This window comes from Channa argus, chromosome 20, assembly GCF_033026475.1.
Source record: "Channa argus isolate prfri chromosome 20, Channa argus male v1.0, whole genome shotgun sequence".
Taxonomy (NCBI): domain Eukaryota; kingdom Metazoa; phylum Chordata; class Actinopteri; order Anabantiformes; family Channidae; genus Channa; species Channa argus.
Window position 1 is genome coordinate 6,433,990 of NC_090216.1, and position 23,504 is coordinate 6,457,493.

Sequence of the window (23,504 nt, forward strand, 5' to 3'; positions counted from 1 at the left end):
ATAAGACTGTGAATATTTGCAAACAGTATTTTAGTTAATAAACATTATATACATAACATTTATTCAACCTTAAGATGAAATGTATCCATAGGCTATGAACGGTTACTTACATACAGGAATAGTGGGAGAAGTGGGAGAACACACCAATAACCCAAATCTAATATTGCAGACACTATTCTTCAATCAATACAACTCTATTTGTAAAGAAACATTACAATAGGAACCGTTCAAAGACCTTGAGCTTTATTAGGTTTACATTAAGTCATTATTACAATAAATTTGTTCCTGTTTTTTGAAGCTTGTTGATGATTTTGAACGGAATGTGCTTCCTTGTGTCATCGGAAAATAAACATATGATAATTAACGTTTAATTAATTTCTAAGCAAAAAGCTTACATTTGGTGCGTAAAATTACGCTCGGGTCCCCTGAATTCTTCTCCAGTCGTGCGTGCGTTCGTGCGCGTGCACGTGACATCACTGACGGGATTGGTTGGCCCTGACTGGGGTGGAGAGTCTCCTCCACAGGCTACAGAGAGAGGAGAAGAGGAGAGTGAAGGACAGCGGGAATAGTTTCCAACAGCTACGGAGCTCTGTGCAGGGCCACCTCCACTCAGACCATACCACGCCCCGGGGGACAGGGGAGACTGTTGCAACCCCCCTCCCCCCCGGCCGCCCCCTCCAAACTTCAAACTCCTGTTATGGAATGGGAAATGGAGTATGAAGAGGAGTTTTAGTTTGGTAACAGGTTGACAAGATGAAGTTTGGGAAGAGCATCTGCGTGCTCAACGTAGGGGGGACACGGTACGCCTTCAGCCGTGAAGTGATAAGGGATTTCCCTCTACGGCGCGTCAGCCGCCTGCATGCCTGCGCCACCGAGAAAGAGGTCCTTGAACTGTGTGACGATTACGACCGGGACCGAAATGAGTTTTTCTTCGACCGCCACGCACAGGCTTTTGTGTTCATCATGCTGTACGTACGCTCCGGTAAACTCCGCTTTGTTCCCGGAGTGTGCGAGCTGTCATTCTACACAGAGATGCTTTACTGGGGGCTGGAGAGCGCGCACTTGGACTCCTGCTGCCAGAAACGACTGGATGACCGGATGTCCGAGATCGGACTGGACAGTCTGTCGGAGGGGAGCATCGGAGTCTCGGGGGATGAGTCCCAGAGTCCGGGCGAGTCTGAGCAACGGACAGCGCTCACTGGTCGCGCCAAGTGGCTTGAGATGATGCGCAAGACATTCGAGGAGCCCAACTCTTCGCTTGCAGCACAGCTGTTGGCTTCAATTTCCGTGATCTTTGTGATCATTTCTATGATAATGCTGTGTGCTAGTACCCTGCCGGACTGGGATACGGCCAAGAGAAATACTGTGGAGGAGCACAGGTAGGCGACAGTGCAGGGTCACTGAAGTTTAAAGGAATTAAAAAAAGGGCCCCACTAATGAGGAGGCTGCGAAATGCGCAATGTGTGCGGACACCTTAAAGCTGAGGCTGTGCTCAAAAGACCGATGCGTGAAAGTGACCTCAAACGAGTTCAAGGGGATAAATAATGTCAGCGATACCCTTTTTAATGATATAAAAAATATATGTAAAACCACACCTACATGCAAGAAGTGGTCAAACTCTGCAAATACGCATTTACACACGAGGTTGCTTCTTGAACAGATTTCTCACATTCCAGCTTCTCAATCCAGATATGCGTTAAGAGGTTTAATTAATAAAACATTGTCAGAATAGTCTTTTTTTTTTTTTTTTTTTTGCTACTTTGAAGCAAAAACGTATTCAAAGCATGATCTAAATGCAGGAACCTGCGAGAATGTTCAGTGAACTGATTGCCCTTAAGTCAATACAGCATAATGACAAGTTTAGGACAGCACACTAAGAATTGGGACCCAATCCTCACACGTGAGACAAAGTCCGTAGGGAGCCAATCAATGACTGCATTTGACCAGTCTATAATAGTGTGCAGTGTTAATTATGACACAGAGGAACCCTGCTTTATTCTTCCTCACTCCCCAATCTCTCCCCTTCCTCTTCACATTTAATTTGAATATCTTTATTGGCTTGGTTAGTTTACACTGCACAGTACACCAGAAGGACAAACAGATAAATGCAAGATACACAATATTCCAGTGGGTAATGAGTTAAAATAGAAGGTGCACTGAGGATTATATGTTCAGGTAAGCAAACAAGACACTTACAGGAATCACTTTCTATCTAAGTCAGCTTTTTAGTTGTTATTTTGGCTTCAGTTTTTGAACACAAGGTGAAAAAGTGCACCTCTGTTTCCACATATTTTGGCAACAGCCTGTCATCTGGCAAGCCTCAGGCAGCCCCTCTCTATATATGGCTAAGTTCTGTTAGTCAGGCAGGAGGTAGTTTTGAGATTTGGATTGGTTGCAGGGGTTAGATAATCCATTAAAATCATAGTTTATACTGCGGGTCAAAAGGATTCCAATTTGGTTTTATGCCAGTAGATGATTCAGTTCCCTCAGTTGTGTAATTTTGTTTGCTCAAATTGTGTTGATGAAGTTATCCTTAGGCTCTGTGGTGTTTGCTTGGCCCATGTCAAACATGGGCACCACCTCACTCTTAATTCAGTTTGATTGTCTTTGCTGTGCTAATCAATGGGGTAATCATGTGCTTGCTTGTGTCATTCTCTCCCATCGAAGGTTTGTAATGCCTGCCTCTGTGCAGTTTCCCGTTAATTTTCTTGTCCTCCGTCACTACTGTGTATCTATAGTGTTTGTTTACGTTCGTCAACTTTGACTTGCGTCAGCTGTCGTTCCTATTTGACATAACTTAAATCACCCTGACTTCCTTCTTTATCAAATCTACTGATTGTCAAAGAGTAGGCTATCTGATATTATCCACATCACCCTGTAGCTCCTCTGCTATTTCCTGTTTACAGACTTACTTTTTCTCCTCTCTTGTCTGTAGGATAGTGGAGGCAGTGTGCATTGGGTGGTTTACAGCAGAGATCATAGTGCGCTTTCTGGTGGCCAGAGACAAGTGGGACTTCCTCCGCCGGCCGCTTAACATCATCGATGTGATTGCCATCACCCCCTACTATGTCACCATGGCGATGGCTGGGGCAGGGATGCCGGGTGCCGGCCTTGGGGTTGCCGGAGTGATACTGCGTGTGCTGAGGATGATGCGAGTGTTCTGGCTCATGAAGCTGGCCAGACACTTCCTGGGTCTGCAGACACTAGGGCTTACACTCAGGCGCTGCTACCGGGAGATGGTCATGCTGCTGGTGTTTGTCTGCGTCGCCATGGCAATATATAGCGCTCTGGCCCAGCTGCTGGAGCACGGCTTGGACTTGGGAACACAGAACCACGACTACGCCAGCATCCCGGCGGCCGCCTGGTGGGTCATTATCTCCATGACAACAGTGGGGTACGGGGATGTTTACCCTGTGACAATTGGAGGACGGGTGCTTGGGGGAATGTGTGTAGTGAGCGGCATTGTTCTCCTAGCACTGCCCATTACGTTCATCTACCACAGTTTTGTACAGTGCTACCATGAACTCAAAATGCGCTCTGCCAGATATGCACGCAGCCTGTCAGTGGAGATGCTGCACTGAAGGTGCGTTTGCACCTAAACTCTAACCCTGCCTACATAACAGAGAAAAACCCAACAAACCTGCTGATTCCATTGTGAAATAATAATCAACTGCCTGCCCTGCCCTGTTTCCTTTCTGAGCCACACCTGATTTTTTTGGCCTGTCCAGCTCCTGCCTGTAGTGTTGATGATCTCCAATCATCGTCTTCAACCAGCATGCTCTGTGCCTGTCTCCTTAACAACACAGTTTGAACTGAAGAATAGAATACACAAATATTTATTTATTAAAAATACACAGGCGCAGTCAATCCAGTTTTGACAGTAGCTGCTGTTTACACTGTATTCCCATGGTTACAGCATGACAACTGCTTTTCTGTATGCTGCATCAAGTACAGTCTGTGTTTTGTTTGTCTGGCCATCAGCCTTTCACTTTGTCTAAGCTTTGCACCCAGATGGTACAAGTTACACAAGATTGATGTGTGACCTAGATGCATTCTGTTAAACCTGTCAAATATAGAGTAGGAGTGAACAAGTGAATTCAAAGTGGGAAAGGAGAAGGGGTAAGCAGGGGTCTCAGTGTGTGTGAGTGGCTTAATCCCGGGATAATGAAATACTGAGACAGGTCAGCAAGGACTGCAAGGTGGCAGGCAAATAAAGGAGCAAGAGATATGACAGGCCAGGTGGTGGGTGAGAATAAAAGATTATGGGACAGAAATGAAAGAATTTGGAGCAAGCATGAGCACAAAGAATGAATAGCTAGAGTGCGTATCGCTTCCCTATTTGTAAGTGAATGAAAGGCATGTATTTCTGTGTCTCCACGGCAACCTCATCCTCCAACATGCCAATCACTATGGTGGTTGATTTGTGTGCACACAAACAGGCCACATCCACTCACCTCCTGGCTGGCACACAGAATCTTTGTCCTGTGAGTATTGAGGAATATCACATCCAGTTTACAAAGAGACCGCAAAAACACATGCAAACACAGTAAGAGTGGGGGAAAAGTGCAGAGTAGAGGATGTCACAGATGACAGTTCTGACATTCATGATTCAGACATGTCTGCACTGTCCATGGTTTGCCAAGATGATGTGATTTGTTGAAGAGACACATGATCCAAACAAACAAGTCAACACCTCTCCCACACAACAGTCTTTCTCTGCATCTCTTCTCCTCTTTCTCCTGTTGGCATCAACTATCCTCTTTTTACACACACACACACACACATTAAGATTCTGCTCCTCTGCAGAGAAAATGAAATAATTAATGAGTCTGGTTATTAACTATCTGTGTTTAAATGTATTGTCTTCTGTACATTTGTTATTTCTCCATAACATCTGCAGCCTTGTATGAGTTTTGTATGTATTGTAGAAAGCTCATATATCAGTATGTTTGTTGGTGCGTTATTAATGTGCATTTAAGTAGTATTGCGGTCCCAAAAATGACATATTTTGTTACCTAGCTTACAATACATAATATTTGACTTGTGGCATAGCTTACTATAGCCCTGTGAATTTTGGCCAGGCCTGATTGAAACCATCAATCAAAACTTATTCATCAGTAGACTCTGCACTTGTAACTAATGTGGCCAGTGAGGTTTTATAATAAACCTGCAAAGCATCTGAATGTGTAATCACTTATTACAAATCACAATGTAGTGCAAAAAAAGTAGCGTTTTGTCAGACTCCATCATCTTCTTTCAGTGTGAGAATATTGAGTCTCTGGTTTTCAAATTACTTGACCTGAAATAACCTGTTTAATTAATTAATATACCATATCCCAAAATATAACCCAAAGGAAGAATTCTGCATTTTTTGCAGATGGAGCCAGATCATTCAAAAGTCCTGATGTGACACTATGTTGTATGTACTCAGTGGAACATAATCACTGTGAGGAACACCTGAGCCCGCTTCCTAGGGCATTTAGTGCACTCAACAAAGTCACACTGGGGTGAGCATTGTGCCACAGTCTAATTCACAAAATTGTGGTTAAAACTGACTTTTTCTGAGTTTTTCAGTGTGTTACACAACTGAAACTACCTCTGACAGCACACATTTTTGGATAATAATCAACTATTCTCAGTCAGCTCACTTGGAGGTGTCGTAGCTACAAAGAAAAGTGCAAGTAAATTGGAAGTACCACTTCATAGCTTTATTCAAGTTTAAGGACTAAGAACATGGTCTAAATGGCAAAATGACAAGTGTTCCACTATGAAATACGTAACTCTGGCCATAAATCTGACTAAGACATAGCTAAAAAAAATTATAATAAACTTTTAACACTGTTTAACAGATGATGGTTATTATAGAGCTGGAACAGTGAGTTAATTGATTGGCAATGAAAATAAAATTTGTCCAAAGCATGAAGCGTAAAAATGTATTGGCATTGAGGAAAGGTATTAGTACTTGAAAAAGCTAAAAGCTAAAATAGTGAATCAAAATCATCAAAGCTTTCAATAAAAAAAACATTTTTGTTGTTATTTTATTATTATTTAATTTAAAAATTTTAATTCCTACAAGTTTTCAAAAACATAAAACAGACAGTGGTGCAAAGTAACATGAAATAGCCTATGAGGTCATTAAAATAAAATTTCTATTAACAAGCTGCAACATTAAAGTGAAGAATGGGATAATGCATCAGTGATTATAATGTGCCATTGTACATAATGAGTTGTTCTTTTTCTTTTCAGTGTGCTACACAACTGAAATGGTCGGGTCGAGTTTGATATTCATAAGCTAATACTTTTGTACTTTCACTTAATAAAAGAACCAGTTTGACTGCAGGACTTTTATTTGTAACAGTTATACACTGCGACACTGATACTTGTACGATACCTCACTTGACAAGAACTTGGAAGAAAATTAGAATTTACATACTAAAGGAAGTACAGGTACCTCAACACTCTACTTGAGTATAATACTTGAATAGCTGTACATTTCAACTCTAAATTTAGTATAATATACAACCGAAAGTAAACAGAAATACATTTATGGGTGAAAGAGCATATAAATGTACGTAGCATCATTTCTAGATCATTTGTCAAAGTGACTAAAAAGCAATAACTAGTAGGAGCTGGACTGCCAATCAAAAACATAACAAAAGATACAATATGGTTTTAACTCCAGATAAAATTCAGAGTTGGAAAAAAATAGTCATAGTCTGCATATAAACAAATTATCCTTTAATCTTATCTTGATTGACACTTGCCAGTAATGATTGTACAACCATTTACTCATCATTAAAATAAAACACACAAAAAAATAACAAAAACACAAGATGACACGCAGAGATGAAAGAGGTACTCAGATAATCTACCAAATTAAAAGTACTAATAACATACTTCAAACACAGGCTAGTCCTCTAAAAGAAAGAGTGCCTCATTTGTAGTCATAATAAGGTATAAATCCCACGGAAAGAATATACATATATTTCCGTAATATTTCTTACTGTGTGAGACGGTTTAAAGGTTGTTCACAAAGTATTTTAAGAATTTTAAGCCGGCAGCGCTGAGCCAGCTGAGTGCTGCGTCACTTTTCGTCGACGGCCGCAGCAAGAAGACCCTTTACCGGGTGGTTTGTTGTGAATAACACCTTTTGCCGTCCTTCAGTAGTAAAATGTACTACAAGTTCAGCGGGTTTACCCAGAAGTTGACGGGGTCTGGTCCTACAGCCGCCTACAACCCTCAGGTGAGACCTGGAAACAATGTGTGGGTGGCAGACAGTGTCGGTAACCGGCGGGGTTGACCTTCATATCTGTGTGCTTCATAACGAACCACACGTTTGACATTACTGCTACTAGGATATTTTAATACGTTAAATGTATGTAGTCACACATTTGTGTCTGAAAGCCCGACTGTCGTTTGGTTTTCTCGATGTTTATTCTCTTGAAAAGTAAGTAATCAAATGTTCAACATTAAATACAGGGTGATAATGGCCACGTACATGCAGCTACTTGATTAACCAAACATGTAATGTAATATCAGTAATTTAAATTGTAAACACTAATTTAGCCTTTGAAAACACGAAGACAAACCACAAAGAGAATCTTTATTAAAGTTGGGGTTAAACACTAACGCAGCTGCTTGAGCCTCGAGACGCTGGGGGCAGTAATGAGCCCGCGGCTGCTCGGCTGCTTAGTAGTTCCATATGTGTCAAATGTGGAACTACTTTCCCCGTAATTATCCCAAAACACATAAAAATACTAAACTCCTGACGTAAACTTCAGTACAAATGCTCCACTAAAAATAGATTTGTCCGGTCATCAGTCCGACCAGCTGTTGATAACATACGAACTTTGAACAATATTGAACCTGCAGCTGTTGAAAACATGAAGGTGAAGTTTGTTTCTCGTATACATAAAAGGCAACTTTTCAGTTCAGCTACACTATTTGTATTTAACTCAGAAATGTTCAAATTAATTACATTTGCTTTTTCCTATAAATTGTAGTGCAGTAAAAGTAAAAAAAAAACCCTTTATACAAGTAGAGCTCTTGAGTAAATATACTTAGTTATATACAGGCCTGCAGACAAGCTATATAAATATAATCTTAAGCTTTTATTGATGGTGTCTTTGAATTATAATTTCAACTTCTAGAGGAAAACAGACATTGAGGATGAGGATAAATGTTTAGCATTTGCTAATCTACGTCTGAATTAACAGATTGGCCCACACCTAATAAAAAGCAGTAAACAGTGGCTGGGTTCCACGCAAAAGATGAAAGTCTCCCTGTCAGAGCCTGTTTTTTTGTTTTTGCCTTTGCAAAATTTTTATTCACCTTTTCCATCTCTGTCTGTCTAATAACCCATTACCTAACCTTTATACTAAAAGGTTATCACCAATGTGTGGACCTGACCTTCATGTGAATTTGCAGACAATTTTGCAACCCAGCAGCCTCAGAGTATCTTTCACATGTGACCTTTATTATTTTTCCAGTGGTCATACTGCCGCTCTTCTCCTACTTTCGGTAATTCCACCATCAATCTTGCATGGGCTGCGATTAACAACTTTTTTATGACTCTCACTATTTTGAAATTACTGAATATTTTGTGAATATATTTTTTGTCTTTAGTTTATTAACAGTCAGGAAATTAAAAAAAAAAAAAAATCCCAGTTTCTTGGAGCAAAAAGTGTCATGTTAAAATGTCTTGGTTCCACTGACCAACAGTCTAAAACCGCAAAATATTCTCTCTTCATATATAGAAAACAGAACATTTTAATCAGTGAGTGTCTGATTTTTTGGGGGATTTTTGCTGGAAAATTACTTTAATTAATTATGTTTAATTATGTTTGTACTATTATAATGAAGTTTAAGAAGTATGATGCATTATATGTCAAACTGCCACACAGTAACCGAATAAGGAACTTACTTTTGTTACAAACGTATAATTAAGATTATTTACACTGCAACTGGGAGTTGTACTTTTCATGAGTGAGGTTTTTTGCATACTGTTTAATACATTTTAGTAATAATATATATATAAAAGCTTGGACTTCGGGAAACCATTGAGCACCTTTCCCTATATTGGTTGTGCTCCATTTAGCCATGCCAGCGAGTTGCTTGTTATGTACCAGGCTTGAAAATCCAGTTCAGTGGCGTGCAGGTGGCATCTGGGGTGTCAGGTATAACATTTTATCTCTCTCAGCTGATAATCAAACAGTAGCAGGTGGTAATAATCCTGTTTTATACTTTAATTCAATCCTTTTACAGCTTACAGCTGTTGGCAAAGACACTAAGCAGACATATGAAATATATTTGTTATTTTATGTCGGTTATGATGCTGTTGCTAACTAGTATTTTTAATTACTTGCCAGTCAGAGCCATTATGCCTCACACCTAGTCAATATACCCACAGAGGAAAAATTTGACAATTAAAACTAAGAAATGTGTTATAGTAGTGTTACACTAGTGAGGTGCATAATCACTGAATCCAATCTATGTCTTTAAGCTGAGCCACTTATTTTAAAAGTGAATCTATCCTGTGATCTGTGATCTCATGGAAGCTTGTTTTAAACCCAACAAAATATGTTAACTAGATACTACAGACTTATGGTTTACAAAAAAAAAAAAAACAGTTTGCCAGATTTTTTTCCAAAAGCCAGTGAACACTGACAAACCTTTATATTACTCACAGTGGTGAGTGTGAGCTGTCTTGCAATAAATCAAATGGCATTATGGTTATTGGTTCCCCCACAACCAGCTACAGATTTAAATTGTTGATTGTGCATAATGAGCCAATAAAAACCAGCGACCATAATAGGTTTTAAAATCAATCAATTATTATTTGCATAATGGGTATAGCACTTAACAAAGGCATGGGAAGAGAAAATGAATTGGAGAACATAGATTACTAAACTATGATCTTGAATTACCAATTCATGCCCCTAATTTACTTAATTTGTGCTCTTGTATAGTGCCAGTTATGTTTGTGTTAGACAATCACTTTCAATCTTTGTTTCTCTGCATTTTTGACCTTAAAGAAAGCCATAAAAATATAACGTAGCTACAAAGGTTAACTGCTACTTCATTTCACAGGTCAGTGTCAGACATCCTGCCCAGAGATGGATAGATAGAGATATAGAGACAGATATAGATATCTAGATTTTCTATATAGATAGATAGATATAGATATATTAAAAAACAGATATATTAAAAAAAAACACACACACAATGAACACATGCTCATGGCCAAAAATAATTGCATGCTCCTGTGATTTACAGAACATCTCACCTTTACAAGCAGATGTTGGCACAGGCACTTTTCACAGCAGCAGTTGTAATATTGTGGGAGTTGGAAGCTTTTTCCACCTACATGATAATTATCACCTTGAAAGGTGCTCATGTGACTACAGTTCATTTTATTGAGCCTCTCAGCACATACTTGGCAGATCAATGAAGGCTAGTGAATAGAAAGGTCATTACTCTGTCAAAGAGTTAGAAAAAATAGAGATGGCAACGGTCAACAAGTCACAGCTTTAGAGAGTGTAGAGTTTAGGCTAGGAAACCAGAAGGCAGCATTTTTGTTCATTCTATTTTTCATTTTGCTTATTTTACATCAGTACCTTGCATAACATATCGCGACGCTACGTACTAGTGAGTTGTATGAAAGAGGCGACAAAAAAATAAAGAAGGATGTATTTTGTGTGTAGCTTTGCACAAAGAGGAGTTCTTGCTGAGACTCTTAAGCCTTCTAGAAAATGGCAAATAAAAATAATTTTCTATCACTGCCTCTGCATTTTCATATGTCAGATTAAATTTCCCCGCTCCCACACTATCAGCCTCCACACTCTAACACAGTAATGGTCTCCCAGCAATTTTTAAAAGCAAGGTGGTTGAGAAGCCTCTTCCAAGAGGGAGGATATTAAGGAAGCACACTTGTACTTCATTAACACAACCATGCATCTCTTGCTTATGGATTGACTGTCTAGAAATAGAATTTCATTATGAAATTTGCTATAGGGAACCTGTCCAAACCCCAGTGACTGAAGAATTTAAACCTTTGTTGGTAGGAAATGATCAGTACTAAAAAGAAACACTGTCACTTGTATAATACAACTACTACTTTTACTAGTAGTGCTACTTGTTGTGCCTTTTCAATAATCTAGACAGGTACATGAGAAGTGCAGGCACTTACAAAATTAGATGAAACGAGCAGTCATCTAATCGCTAAACATGCCACTGCAGTTGAATGGACACCTTGTCGTACCACAAATCATACATTTTTAATTTTGTTGTGTTGTGAAATTGACTATACATATTACAGTTGTGTGATCATGTTTGTATACACGCTATGAACATGGACAGCTCATGCAAACTTGGAAACAGAACAGACAAGGTGGGCGGCCAAACACACACCTGGGAAGTGTTTGAGGAAGAGTAATTCTGAAAAAAGGAGCTTCCTCTATTTCCTCTAGAAATAGTCCTGCCTCAAATGCCATGTGAGTCAACCATCTGTGATTTGTTGTGTCAAAATTCTGAACCCACAATGGGTGTTAACACAAACCTCAGCAATGGAAGGACCTCAAGGCAGATGTTAAAGCAGCAACTGTAACAACTCCCTTATTTCAGAAAGGTTTTTCAGTGTCTTTAAGATTTGAAAAAATACTCAAATTATATTCTTATAATAAAAAATGTGGATCTATAATTCTCTGGGCCATCACAAGTGGCATTGGGATTTACTACATCTGTGTCACCATATTTTGCTAAAACAGAGGAACTGAGCATCTCATGATGGATGACATAAAACCTTTTCTAACCCTTCAATTAGCATTTTCTGTTTCTTTCGTTCCAATGTTTGTTGTTTGTATTTGTTGTACTAAAAGTATCTTGTATAATCTATTATTCTAGCTATTTTGCATCGTTGCTTTAAAATGCAGGTTTTATGTGCCAGACAAATAAGACAATCTGGCTGGTAATAAATATAACCATTTTTCCTAATCAGAATGTTCTATCTGGATTACAAAAACATCCTTAATACTGGTGGTTGATATTGAGTTGACTAATCCACCTGGATCCCTTCACTGGCATTTCCTGTTACGCATACTATTAATTGGTTTTAGATCCCATGAGTCCATGTTCAGAGCAGATGGCCTGGGCGGAATTATAATTATCTGTTAATATGTAGAATATTTTATGCATTATTCCATTTGTTTTGTAGTCCATAAAGTATTGAACAAGGAACTTAATTGCCTAGAGCAATGTCTTTAAAAGGTTTTGACCAAACAATAATCCAAAGGACAAAGAACATCAGCAAATTCTCATGTTTGCAAACCCCCAACAACTCATTGTAGACATTTGTGCTTAGAATTTAACAACCAGAGAATTATGAAAAAAGTGTCTAATAGATTTTTTTCTCTTCTCAGTACATACTGTGTATTACTGATATGGAATAGATTGGTGCTTTATTGTGACCAGTTGGTTGTTTTTGTTCAGGGTCTGAAGCCGGGTGTGCCAGTAGAGACCCCAACCATGGTCTTTGCCAGCCCCACGAAGGTAATGGCAGAGGCCGGGGCCACGGTGGAGTACATGGGAGCAAACAAGGTTCCTGACCTCCAGAGACTATTCCAGGTATGAAGAAAAACAAAATTATAAGGAGCAGTAAAAAGTGTCCATTTCTGTCACTGCAGTATAACAATTTGCCCACTTCACTTGTAAAACTCACAGTGGCTCAGCTTCTGTTTATTATCAGAAAACTCATAACTTGTTCAATTTATAAGTCAAGTGACAGTTTCTTACCATAAGATGATTACTGGTGTTTACTTCTCTGTCGAGAAGAACTCCTTCAACACTCACTTCAGATCACATGGGAGGCAGTGAAGGAAACTGTAACAGACTTCACTGAGTGGTCACTCAGTGAAGTGGAAATCCTATCAGACTTTTCCAAGAGCAATTTTTACGCTGAAACATTTAAGTAGAAAAAAAAAACGAGTTGCATTACAGTATTGGTAAAATAACTATTTTTGAAACATGCTGGACAAGATGTTGAAAGTACTCTGCAACAACTTTCTTTAACTCTTCTGCTTTTTTTCTTGCTCCATCACTTCCCTGCTTTCCCGCCCTCTCCCTCCTGGTTCATCTACTCTCAGACATCAGACGGCGTCCCCATTCACTTGAAGCGCGGATATCCCGACAGGCTACTGTACCGCACCACCATGGCTCTCACCGTTGGAGGTGCTCTCTACTGTCTGGTGGCTCTTTACATAGCATCCCAGCCCAGGAAACAGTGACCAGAAACAGAAACCAATGATCTTTCTGTAACTCTTCCGAGTTTTTGCTGCTGTAATAACCCAACATTCTCTATTTGCGCTCGCAATACCACCTGAATATGCCACTTGTCAGGGCATCCCACCAATGATATCAAGAATATTGTTTGTTTTGTTTTGTTAAAAAAAAATCTAAGTTAATAAATTTTAAGGGGAAACAAGGATGAAGTCTTTTGCATTTTGTTTTGGCTTCAGGTTTTATGCCATCTGGGGTCATCATATACAGTAGCAATCTCTGCAGAAGAGGTGTCGTTATTGCCAATACACCAACGTCATGAAACTGTGTATAGGGTAGAGAGCTGCATCGCCTCCCTCAGCTCTCATAGATGCCAGAATAGAAGCGCAGATTTAAAGATTTAGCATGTTACAGGCATGTGTGTGTGTGTGAGAGAGAAACAGAGCAGGCAGAAAGGAGACACCTTGTCTGGAACATAGCTGCTGCTCACTTGGCTTAAGTACTGTCTCATACAGTATTTATATGTGTGGGCCCTGGTGTGATGTCAGATGCTCCTTGCGGAGGGAGGGAGGGAGGGAGGTTGTTTCAGACAGACATGTTGGCACTCCCACATCAAGCTGCTGAAACACTGATCATCTCAGCGTCTTATGCTTTGTCTCTTGTGTATTGTGGTTTATAATTTTTTCAAAAGATTGTTTTATTATTATGGTCTGCATACTGCAACACGTGCATAGTAATAGTGAATTTCAATCACCAGTGATGTTGGAAGTGGTGGAATGTGGCTGGTTTTAAAGAATTTTAAAGAGAATTTCCAGTAGACGTTAAATAAATCATCATCAGAAGTTTAATTATTTCTACATCAGTATGAACTCCCTTCCACAAATAAATGAAGAAAAACGACACGTTCCACATATTACGTTTTTACACCGGATGCCGTACCTGCCACAACCCTCCCATTTCTTTTTTTTTTTTTATCTGGTCTCGGGACTAGCATGAAGCTCAACTTTGGGTGCGGTGGGATTCGAACCTGCAGCCTTCTGCATCACAAACCCAATTCACTACCACTGAAATGTTTACTCCATATATATTAAGATACTGTGGTTTGATTATTTAGGGGCTTTACACAATGGACGTCTAACTAAACGATAAGGATGTGCTATAAGTCAGCTTTACTGTAAGGGTTTGTTCGAAGATTTTGGATGAACCATGTAGGAATTGTGTCACTGCCCAAATATATACGACCCTAACTGTGTTGTATGTATTTAAAATTGTTTAAAACCCTTCTGTACACTGGGGGGATGATAAGAAGGCTTTAATTGCATGCAAACCTTACACTTTTTGTTTTTCTGCTAGGGCTTCTTTGGGCCTAAAATACCCACAAGGCTTTTTGTTTTTAATTAATGAATAGCCATGTAGGATTTTTTTCTTTTTAATTAAAAGGTGGGCCCCTAATTTGTCAGTATGACTCAGCTCTGGACCTCCCTTTGTTGTGGCATCAATACTTCACACCCTGAGGAAAACCTTATGATGGATAATTGATGATGGCGCTGATTTGAAAATTGATTATTTGGTCCTCTAGGGAATAATGACTACTGAGAACAAATAAAGACACAATGCATAATTTAAAGTGCTCCAAAACATCCTATCCTGGTACTGGTCAGGGTAATTTAGTGTTAAGAGCTAAGAGATATGTAAGTACAGGACAAACCTCACACACTACATCAAAGTGGGACAAATCTTGTACCAACATTGTGTTTTGCTCACTAGAGATTTTCATTTTTGTGCTTTTCTTTGCTCATTTGAGTGGTTTGAAGGTGGCGACGCTCCATTAGAGCCTGTTTGTACTGTTGGCAGGCGATATCACTCACCAACAAACTGCATTCGAGAACAAATTTAATGAAAACCTAATGACAGTTGTTGGGTTGTCTGCTCAGTCAACTCAACTCAAACCACACACAGTGAAAAATATGAGCTCACTCCTTTTTATATCAGGATTGTGATTGAGAGTGTTTTCCATCCTTCCAAATAATACATTCTATATTAACGTTTCACAGTTTTCCACCAGTGGAGCTTTGAATAATGACCTTTTAAATCTTCAGTAATGGTTAAAAGGGCAACAAACTAGAGAGCTAGCACCATCAACTGTTTAACTTGACTCATCAGGGGTGGCTGTAATTCTGTAAGGCAGTCGTCCATGCACCACAGGTTCAGTGGTTCGATCCCTGGTCCTGGCTATATGTCAAAGTGTCTCTGGGCAAGACACTGAACCCCTAACAGCCCATTCACATCCCTAACTGTGCAGGTTCAAGCCCAGTAGAAATTGGGGAGGTTGCATCAGGAAGGGCATCAACATGTGGACAATGATCTGCTGTGGTGACCCTGAACTCACGGGATAAGCTGAAAGGACAAAAAAAAAATCATGCAATGGTCAATTCATTGTTTGAATTGTATCTGCACCCAGATGTTCAATTGTTGACAGTAGTTGGGTTCTAAAGAACTTACTTTTAACAATGTAATGAAAAAGACATCAGCAGTAGAAAAATGTAAGTTAAAGAGAAGCAACAAGACCCAGATCAGGGATATTGCAGTTTTCCAGTATCTATAACAATAAAATACAGATAAAAAGTATATAATTAACTCTTAATTATATGTTTCCATGGTAACAACATAAATGCCATTTCCTTACAACAAGTTCAAGGATTTGGTGTGTGAATGAGGCCAAGATCGATCCCTTAGAAGTATGTGTAGCCTATGAATTTGTTGTTGATTAAGTCATTAATGTTATCTCTTCAACAAGATGCAGCACGTTTTTTTAGTTTGGACTAAATGGAGCCTCGCAGTTTGACGGCGTCTCTAGTTGTTGATTAAGTGGTTTTCGTTTAAAAAGCGTTCACTTAACATGACAAATTAGTGATATTATAAATCAGACATTATAGTCAGGAACTTTGCGTAACCAATAAATAAAAACCTTTACATACAGTTGAGGTCTCAGCCTTCATCTGTCAACATTAAGCATAAATAATATTCATAGTACATGTAGTAGGGGCTATCACTACCTCACAGCTAGAACCTTCATGTAAGCACTGTTGTACCTTTAACTTTGTGAATGGGAAATCCCAGTTCCCCAACTGAGAATAACTAGTCTAAGATATCTTAGAAACCATCGCTTGGAAACTCTAGGTGGAAAATGGAAACACAAAAGTCTTTGTAAGGTTTAACAAGGAATCCCCTTCTCACTTTGTCTCTTTTCAACCAACTTTCTCAGGTATTCCATGGCCTCCCACTGAAACTTGTCTTAAAAAAAAAAATACTGTATGCACACCTTAAACTGTCAGAGAGGTTGTTTTGCCAAAAAAACATGTACCTGTTTGCTTTTCTTCGTGGAATCCCTCAGTCCACCCTCCTGTCTCCTCCATCCCTCTTTCCCTCTTGCATCACAACAACCCACTCAAGTGTCCGTCAGGAACAATGGATTCTTTTATCCGGGGGGGGGGGGGCATCAGAAGCAGATGAATTATAGCTGTAGGCATACTGGTAAACACAATTATGTTTGGATCTTTTGAACCTGTAACATCTCTGGCACAAAAAGCTTGCCTTTAAAAGCAACAGTCATTGACCAGGCAGGTAAAATTTTAAAAAGCCCCTTACTTAGTTCAGCAGGGTTCCAAACAGGGCGGCAGTCAGTCAGACAAGGCAAACACATCCAGCAGCCAGTAATGGGGTAAGGTACGCAAAAACTTTGTTTAAATGAAATGAAATGATTAAATGAAATGAAATGATTAAATGTATGAAAATATTAAATGAGTATTAAGACACTCTGGCGATTACAGGAATGGGATGGGTATATCTAGCCTATACAAAGAAGGTGATAAAACAATGAACTGCATGAGTGCAGCAGGGTAAGTGGCAACTGCAGGGTATGTCAGTAGTAACATCTGACATCGCACTCATAGCATAAAATTTAAACTGACAATTTGAAATCCCTTTTGCTGCAGAGTTAGACTAGAATAACAACTCTGAATGAAAATTCATAGGGATGTCATGAATGCGGCAGATCTGCCTATTGTGTATTCTGTCCACAAGTTAGTATTTTATGACACAATCTGTTAATTATTGGACACAGATAGTAATAGCGACTGGAGAGGCATCGCTATTCCCAGCATAGGCTCAAACACAAAAACACTGTTATCCCTTTTCAATTTAAAGCTGTATTGATTGATTTGCTCATCAAAACAAGCCGACAGACACAAAGCCACTGTTTCCCTACCTTCTTGGAAATGTGTCCTGCCTATTGTGTTAGCAAACTATTTTTACAACAAGGAATATTAACATTCATTTGGTGTCAGTTTCTGGCTACAAGACAAAGCTAAATCCCAATCTTCAAACGGCGTTTCACTATCCTTTAGTACCTATCTACTCCTGAGAAAACCCCTATTCAGCTTGTTGCATTTTGAATCACTCTCAGCTTTGTCAGTCTGCAGCTTGCTGCAGTGATGCTATTGTGTACAGGGGGTTAATCAGAACTTGCTCGCTGAAAACAGCTGCCTTCTGCAGATGGAAGCAGACTTAATAAGAGCTACGAGACTGGATTTTACATTAAAGTAAATGAGGCTAGAAAAGCTGTTTGGAGCTGCAGAGTTGGTTGTTAATTCTCTCGAAGCTCTCAGCAGCTCAGGCAATCTGTTCTAATGGCACAGTCAGGGTTATGCTTAAAAATATTGATCGAAGCAGGTTTCATTTTAGGTGACACTATCCACCGGCTGCATCCTAATTCAGAGTACACTGCTCCGTCTGTTTCTCAGTCCCGAGAGAAACAATGCAGAAATACAACAGCTCTGCAAACAATGGCTATGACAACTGCCTTGCAGAAAGGGCTGGAGTGAATGTAGGGGAGAGGTAGTGACAAATTACCTCTGCTCACAATACCCTGCCACAATAGCAAAGTCTGAGAACAAATAATGAATAAATAAAGTTCTGTGAGATTGAATGAGGAAAGCAATTTGTGTAGCAGTGGCTTTTGTGTGGGTTTGTGAACGAATGGACTTCTTGTGTCGCAAGTGGAAACGAGCACCTAAACAATGCAAGTCCACCAAAGAAGTACTTTAATTGCACATAGAACAACTAAAGAGCCAAAAGGAGACAAACAGCAGGTATGAAACGTCCTAAAAATATACCCTCACATGATGAGGAGGCCAGAGGTGAAATTAGGGTGAGATTTAGCTCAGATCAGGCTGAAATCAACTGGATTACACCCTTCGGTCTCTAAGGTGACCTGCTGACCACTTACTCTGCTCTCTGCAAGTTCTGACGTATCAGAACTGAGCTGGAAAATAGAGAAAAGGCCCGGAGAACATAAGGAATGGATGTGACAGCTTGAGGTCAGAGTGAATTTCATCAGAGATGGTGGTGAGAGATGATTGGTGTTGTAAGTGCACACAGGCTATTTGAAAGGCTCTGAAATTTTTCTTTCTCTCCCTGCATGTTTTTTTTTTATGAATTTCCCCCTATTCTCTCTTTTTTTTCTTCAGGCTGTTTTTCCTCAGCTTTTCCCTGGCAACAACCTTATATAACAGTTCAAACACAGGGCTAATGGACAGCCCTGCCGCTGGCGTTTGCTGTAACTGTCCACCAACAACCACTAACACTACATCAAATTTACTACATTTCAAGCAGCTGAGATTAAATTATATATAATTCCCCACATTTTGCTCCTTTTCTTTGATATAATTACATAAGTTGTATTGTATTAAAGACGTCCAAACTGTCTGCAAACAACGTCCCTCATATACTTTGCAACTTGACACTGCAATGCAGAAAATGCACGTTTCATTGTGGTTAAAGGCTGCAAGGGAGAACAAGAGATGTGGGCGGCACGAGAGGAGGAAAATTAATGCCCCTAAAATGAAAGTAAATCAATATGGTTCCCTGAGGATGTGAAAAGGTGGAATGAGAAGAAGAGAGAGAGGGGAAGGTGTTGAAATAGAGTTGGAGCAAGATTAATGATTGTTTAAAAAGGAACCGTATTCATCAGTAGTCAGCTTCAGGGCCAGAGCAGCCTCTGCGTGTTTGTGTGTGCACACTAAGTTTATATTTTAACTTTCTAACTTTCCTTCGTGACTCTTTCAATAAATGACCACCCAACCATTTTCCTGATTAGTTTGCAAATGAGTCTGGGGTTTGTTTCTTCTCTTGATTTCAAGACACATAAAGCCCAAACACACGGTAGTCACGAGGCAACAGCACCATCTAGAGGTTTAAGAAAAACTCCAGGATAAATGTGTACACTGTTGCAGAAGTGATGCTTTATTCATGCCAAACATCTTCAGGAACATTTTCAGCCTTCGTGCATACAAAATAATCATATTATAAAATCATATTTCCTGGAGGCTGCAAACAGAGTGAATGTTCCTAATAAATAATAAGTAAAAGCTGAAGAAATTCAGCAAAAATACAAGAAAAAAACACCTCAGACTCACATTCACACACAAAGGTATACAAACATGCGTCTGTCCATCATTTGCACTTGTATGTGAGCTGTTTACGGTGATAGTGGATCCATGCAGGAGCAGCGACAAGCCCAGTCAGGAAGCCAAACATGGCGCCCAGGCTGCAGGAAACAGGCCAGACCTACAAGACAAAGACAAGTGAGTCTATACAACTGTAATCAAACATCCCAACATGGCAAAGATAAATCAAGAGGAGCTAAGCTTTCACCACCACAAACACATCTTCTATCAACTCGTGCAATGTTTAGTTAATTTAAAGAACTTTAACAGCACTTGTGTCATGGAGAGTTATGCTTCAATTACAGCACTCTACATCTAATTTCCACTTTCCTCCACTCATTTTGCAAAGAACTCCCTTTGCAATTATAATGTTATTATGTTCCTCCTTGTCATTAAAAATCACATTTATTACATTAAGAGAAGGATTTAATGGTTTCTGTGCACAATAATTTCTTCCTAATGGAGCTTGTAGTTAATACTGTTTAGTAATGAATAGAGATAAGGGACTTCATGTTAACAAACTGAGGACTGAGCAAACGGAGGAATTGTGCTGTGATCCAAATAAGATGACTGGTGCCAAATAAGAGAAAACGTTTCTGGGTAGTGTTAAAGGTTACACTCAAGCATGTCTGTGCACTTTATTTTGTTTGATACAATCGTTCTTTGGAGCATTTTTGACTTACATCCCCTTAAAATCTCAGTAGTAAGAGTTGTTTATAGTTAAGACCTACAATAAAAGTTTGAAACAGAGAGCAGTGTTTGTATTAAGCTACAAACACTTCAGACAGATTTAGGGTTCAAGGTGTTGAAATATTTCAACGTAATATTTTAAATAATACAACAAATAAAAATCAGTCAGATTTGGAAAAAAGATAATAAATTATTGGATTTGTGGATTAATTTGAAACTATATTTCAAACAACAAAGTGTTATCAGCACTGCACATCTTACATTTTGAAATCATTTGTTTAACCTATTTAAATCAGAGAGAAATAGTAACACTACTGTTTGGTTTGCCCTTTGTTGTAATATTTAAAATATTTAGTTAAAAATAAATCAAAAGCAAACTTTTTTAATTATATAATGTTTTGCCAGTTTCCAGTTATTTTAGAGAAAATTGTAGGTTCTTCTTTTTCGTGGAAGGGCGCTAACAATTTTGTCCAGGTCTGTAATTTCAGGGGTGTAATTAACTTCTCACAAAAAGTAGGCAGGCAGTCATCAAGCTTGTGTACTTCAGAGAGTTTCTGAAACTGACGTAGAACACACAAGTGCAAATATCATATCCTTGCATTAGGTGTAATATAAAGATAACCAGAGCATAAATTTGGGTTATGAGACTATTTTCAGTGCCCTGACCTGCCAAGGCCTGTCCCAGTCCAGAGGTATGGGGAAGGCTCCCACCCAGGCTCCTACCACTGTGCAAGCCACAGTTATCTGCAGACAGGTGTCCCACACAGACATTGCTCTAGAGAAAGAGATAAAGCAAATAAAAATCTGTCAGAATTGGAAAAAAGATAATAAAATTATTGGTTTTGTGGATTACTTTGAAACTATATTTAGTTTTAAGACAAAAGATAAGCACATTAAAAAAAGACATAAAGTCAGAGAGCTGCGCAAAAAAATTAGGCCTACCCATGTCGACTGAACACTCGAATCCAGGCCTGGACATTAGGACCAAGGACACAGAGACACCTCAAAGTAGTTAGAGATGACAGCAGCACTGCAAGCGAAAACGTCTCTAAGGCGGATCTGAAGCAGAAGTTAGAGACTCTCAACCATGTTTTTGACATACAAATATTTACAGTAAAGAATAGAAATAGCAATTGTTAAGACAAAATAATCACTTAAAGGAAGCAACAAAACACAAAGACAGAATAAAATATATGAATTTACAGCATCTAAAAAAAGTAAACAATAATGCCCAGAATAATGACTGCTGACTACATTATTATTATGAAGCTTAACTACTCTGTAAAAGCTACAGTTATTGAGTTTACATTTACATTTACATTTAGTCATTTAGCAGACGCTTTTATCCAAAGCGACTTACAAGTGAGGTACAAGGCAAGCAAAAATCTAAGTCAAGGAGAAAACATCAAAGCAAGTTGTTATACATCCAAGTGGGTTATACAATTCATTTACTCACTGCACATATGAATGACACACTGCAGTACGCAAAAATCACAAGCTACTCACTCAATCAGGGGAGCACCATAGAGAACTACCACAGTATGGAAGAACAGGCACGACAAGAAGAAGTACAGACAGGAACGAAACAGCCTAGACAGCTGCAGAGAGAAAAACAAGAGAATAAATCCTGTTAATAGTTGACACAGTTTAAGAGTAACATTTTTTGAAACGCAGATATGAATGTTTCATGTTCTCACAAAGTTGCAGAAATGGTCTTGGTTGCATGAAAGTAGCTGTACATGCAAGTAGTTCAGTAGTCAAAAGTTCATCAGTTTCATTTTATTTTTCAGGTTTATCTCAAATGCTAAAACACTTACTTACTTGGATACCTTTAGAAAGGTTCAAAGAAATGTTATATATTTTGGAGAATATTTCTAATATGTATTGCTTTTTCTTTTTATTTCTTTCTAAAGCACAAAAAATACTATTTACATTGAAACAATTAGTGGATTTATTGATTAGTTAATCAACGATAAATATCTAGTCAATAACTGCTTAAAGTTTTACATTACTGGATGTCTAACGTCTAATCATGGCTTCAAATTACAGTAGACTGAATAGCTTTGGAGTTTTTTTGTTGTTGTACGGACAAAACTAATGTGTAGTAAGGATATTTCAGATATCTAATGGTTCCAAAAGAATCAGAAATGGATCTATACATTATATAGCACAACTTACATTTGCAGATTATAGTTTTACAGTACCGAAATTTGTAAAAAGGAACTTCACATTTAGTCTTTTCATGTCTGACTACAGTATCATTGAAGCATATCTACTTGAAATGGAGCAAATAATACCTATAGTTTAGCCAGTTGTCAGCTAAATCAATGAGTGAACACGACTGTCACCTCAAGCCCTACAGTCACCTTGTATCCCAGTGTGTGCTTTTTGGTCGGCGGCGTGATGCCGAGTAGCCAGAAGACGGCGACACTGGTTGCTGTGACAGCCCCGGACACCAAGTAGAGCCAAAGCAGGTGAGTGCCATACACAGAGAAGCCCGGTACCAGCACCGCAGGTAGGACGGTCGCCATGAATACTGAGGCTGCGATAATGGCGTGAGTTGACGCCATGGCTCGGATTTCTTGGTCCCACATGGCGGCTACTTTACGTATATATAACACAACTAAGGATCAAATTCACAGAAAAGACTTTAAAACTGTTAATTTAGCAGCGGACGAAGGGAGCAGGTTGAATCCATTGGTAATTGACTTCACTTCCGTAAACATACCGCTTGGACTTCACAATAAAAGTCTAAACGGAAGTGACAGTCGTTCTATGATTTATCAAATCAGTGAATACATAAAGTACTAAAACGACCTTATAGTAAATGTAATTTATTATGACTTAGTTCAACCAGAAAAAAACGAATTTAATAGATTCTGCACTCCTTGGCAGTTTACATATGTTCTGATTCTATGGTATAGCTACTGATAAATATGGTCAACAGATTTAAATAAAGATTTAGTTAAAAAAAAGCCGTCACGAAATGCGATGGAAGAATTTCCGGGACATCCTCTGATGGACAGTAGCATAAAC

General features: G+C 39.0%; 3 protein-coding genes across 3 annotated transcripts; 2 read left to right on the forward strand and 1 right to left on the reverse strand.

Annotated features, from left to right (window-relative positions):
- The first annotated feature begins 264 nt into the window (after positions 1–264).
- kcng3 (potassium voltage-gated channel, subfamily G, member 3) lies at positions 265–6,334 on the forward strand. Its single transcript, XM_067488098.1, has 2 exons — positions 265–1,379; positions 2,936–6,334. Exons 1-2 carry the CDS (start codon positions 754–756, stop codon positions 3,579–3,581), a joined length of 1,272 nt encoding a protein of 423 aa, XP_067344199.1. The 5' UTR covers positions 265–753; the 3' UTR covers positions 3,582–6,334.
- A 750-nt stretch (positions 6,335–7,084) lies between these two features.
- On the forward strand, positions 7,085–13,478 carry cox7a2l (cytochrome c oxidase subunit 7A2 like). The gene is made up of 3 exons (XM_067488101.1): positions 7,085–7,243; positions 12,487–12,621; positions 13,140–13,478. The coding sequence occupies exons 1-3, from the start codon at positions 7,172–7,174 to the stop codon at positions 13,278–13,280; spliced, it is 348 nt and encodes a 115-aa protein (XP_067344202.1). The 5' UTR covers positions 7,085–7,171; the 3' UTR covers positions 13,281–13,478.
- A 6,076-nt stretch (positions 13,479–19,554) lies between these two features.
- pigf (phosphatidylinositol glycan anchor biosynthesis, class F) lies at positions 19,555–23,207 on the reverse strand. The gene is made up of 5 exons (XM_067488100.1): positions 22,835–23,207; positions 21,975–22,066; positions 21,411–21,527; positions 21,135–21,243; positions 19,555–19,899 (listed from the first exon to the last, which is right to left on the reverse strand). The coding sequence occupies exons 1-5, from the start codon at positions 23,060–23,062 to the stop codon at positions 19,786–19,788; spliced, it is 660 nt and encodes a 219-aa protein (XP_067344201.1). The 5' UTR covers positions 23,063–23,207; the 3' UTR covers positions 19,555–19,785.
- Between the last annotated feature and the right edge of the window lie 297 nt (positions 23,208–23,504).

Coding starts and splice junctions, on each gene's coding strand:
- kcng3 (XM_067488098.1), top strand. CDS start 754: ATGAAGTTTGGGAAGAGCATCTGCGTGCTCAACGTAGGGGGGACACGG. Junction 1,380..2,935: donor AATACTGTGGAGGAGCACAG/GTAGGCGACAGT, acceptor TCTTGTCTGTAG/GATAGTGGAGGCAGTGTGCA.
- cox7a2l (XM_067488101.1), top strand. CDS start 7,172: ATGTACTACAAGTTCAGCGGGTTTACCCAGAAGTTGACGGGGTCTGGT. Junction 7,244..12,486: donor CAGCCGCCTACAACCCTCAG/GTGAGACCTGGA, acceptor GTTTTTGTTCAG/GGTCTGAAGCCGGGTGTGCC. Junction 12,622..13,139: donor ACCTCCAGAGACTATTCCAG/GTATGAAGAAAA, acceptor ATCTACTCTCAG/ACATCAGACGGCGTCCCCAT.
- pigf (XM_067488100.1), bottom strand. CDS start 23,062: ATGTGGGACCAAGAAATCCGAGCCATGGCGTCAACTCACGCCATTATC. Junction 22,067..22,834: donor AGCACACACTGGGATACAAG/GTGACTGTAGGG, acceptor TTCTCTCTGCAG/CTGTCTAGGCTGTTTCGTTC. Junction 19,900..21,134: donor ACTGGGACAGGCCTTGGCAG/GTCAGGGCACTG, acceptor TTTGTCTTGTAG/GTCTGGCCTGTTTCCTGCAG.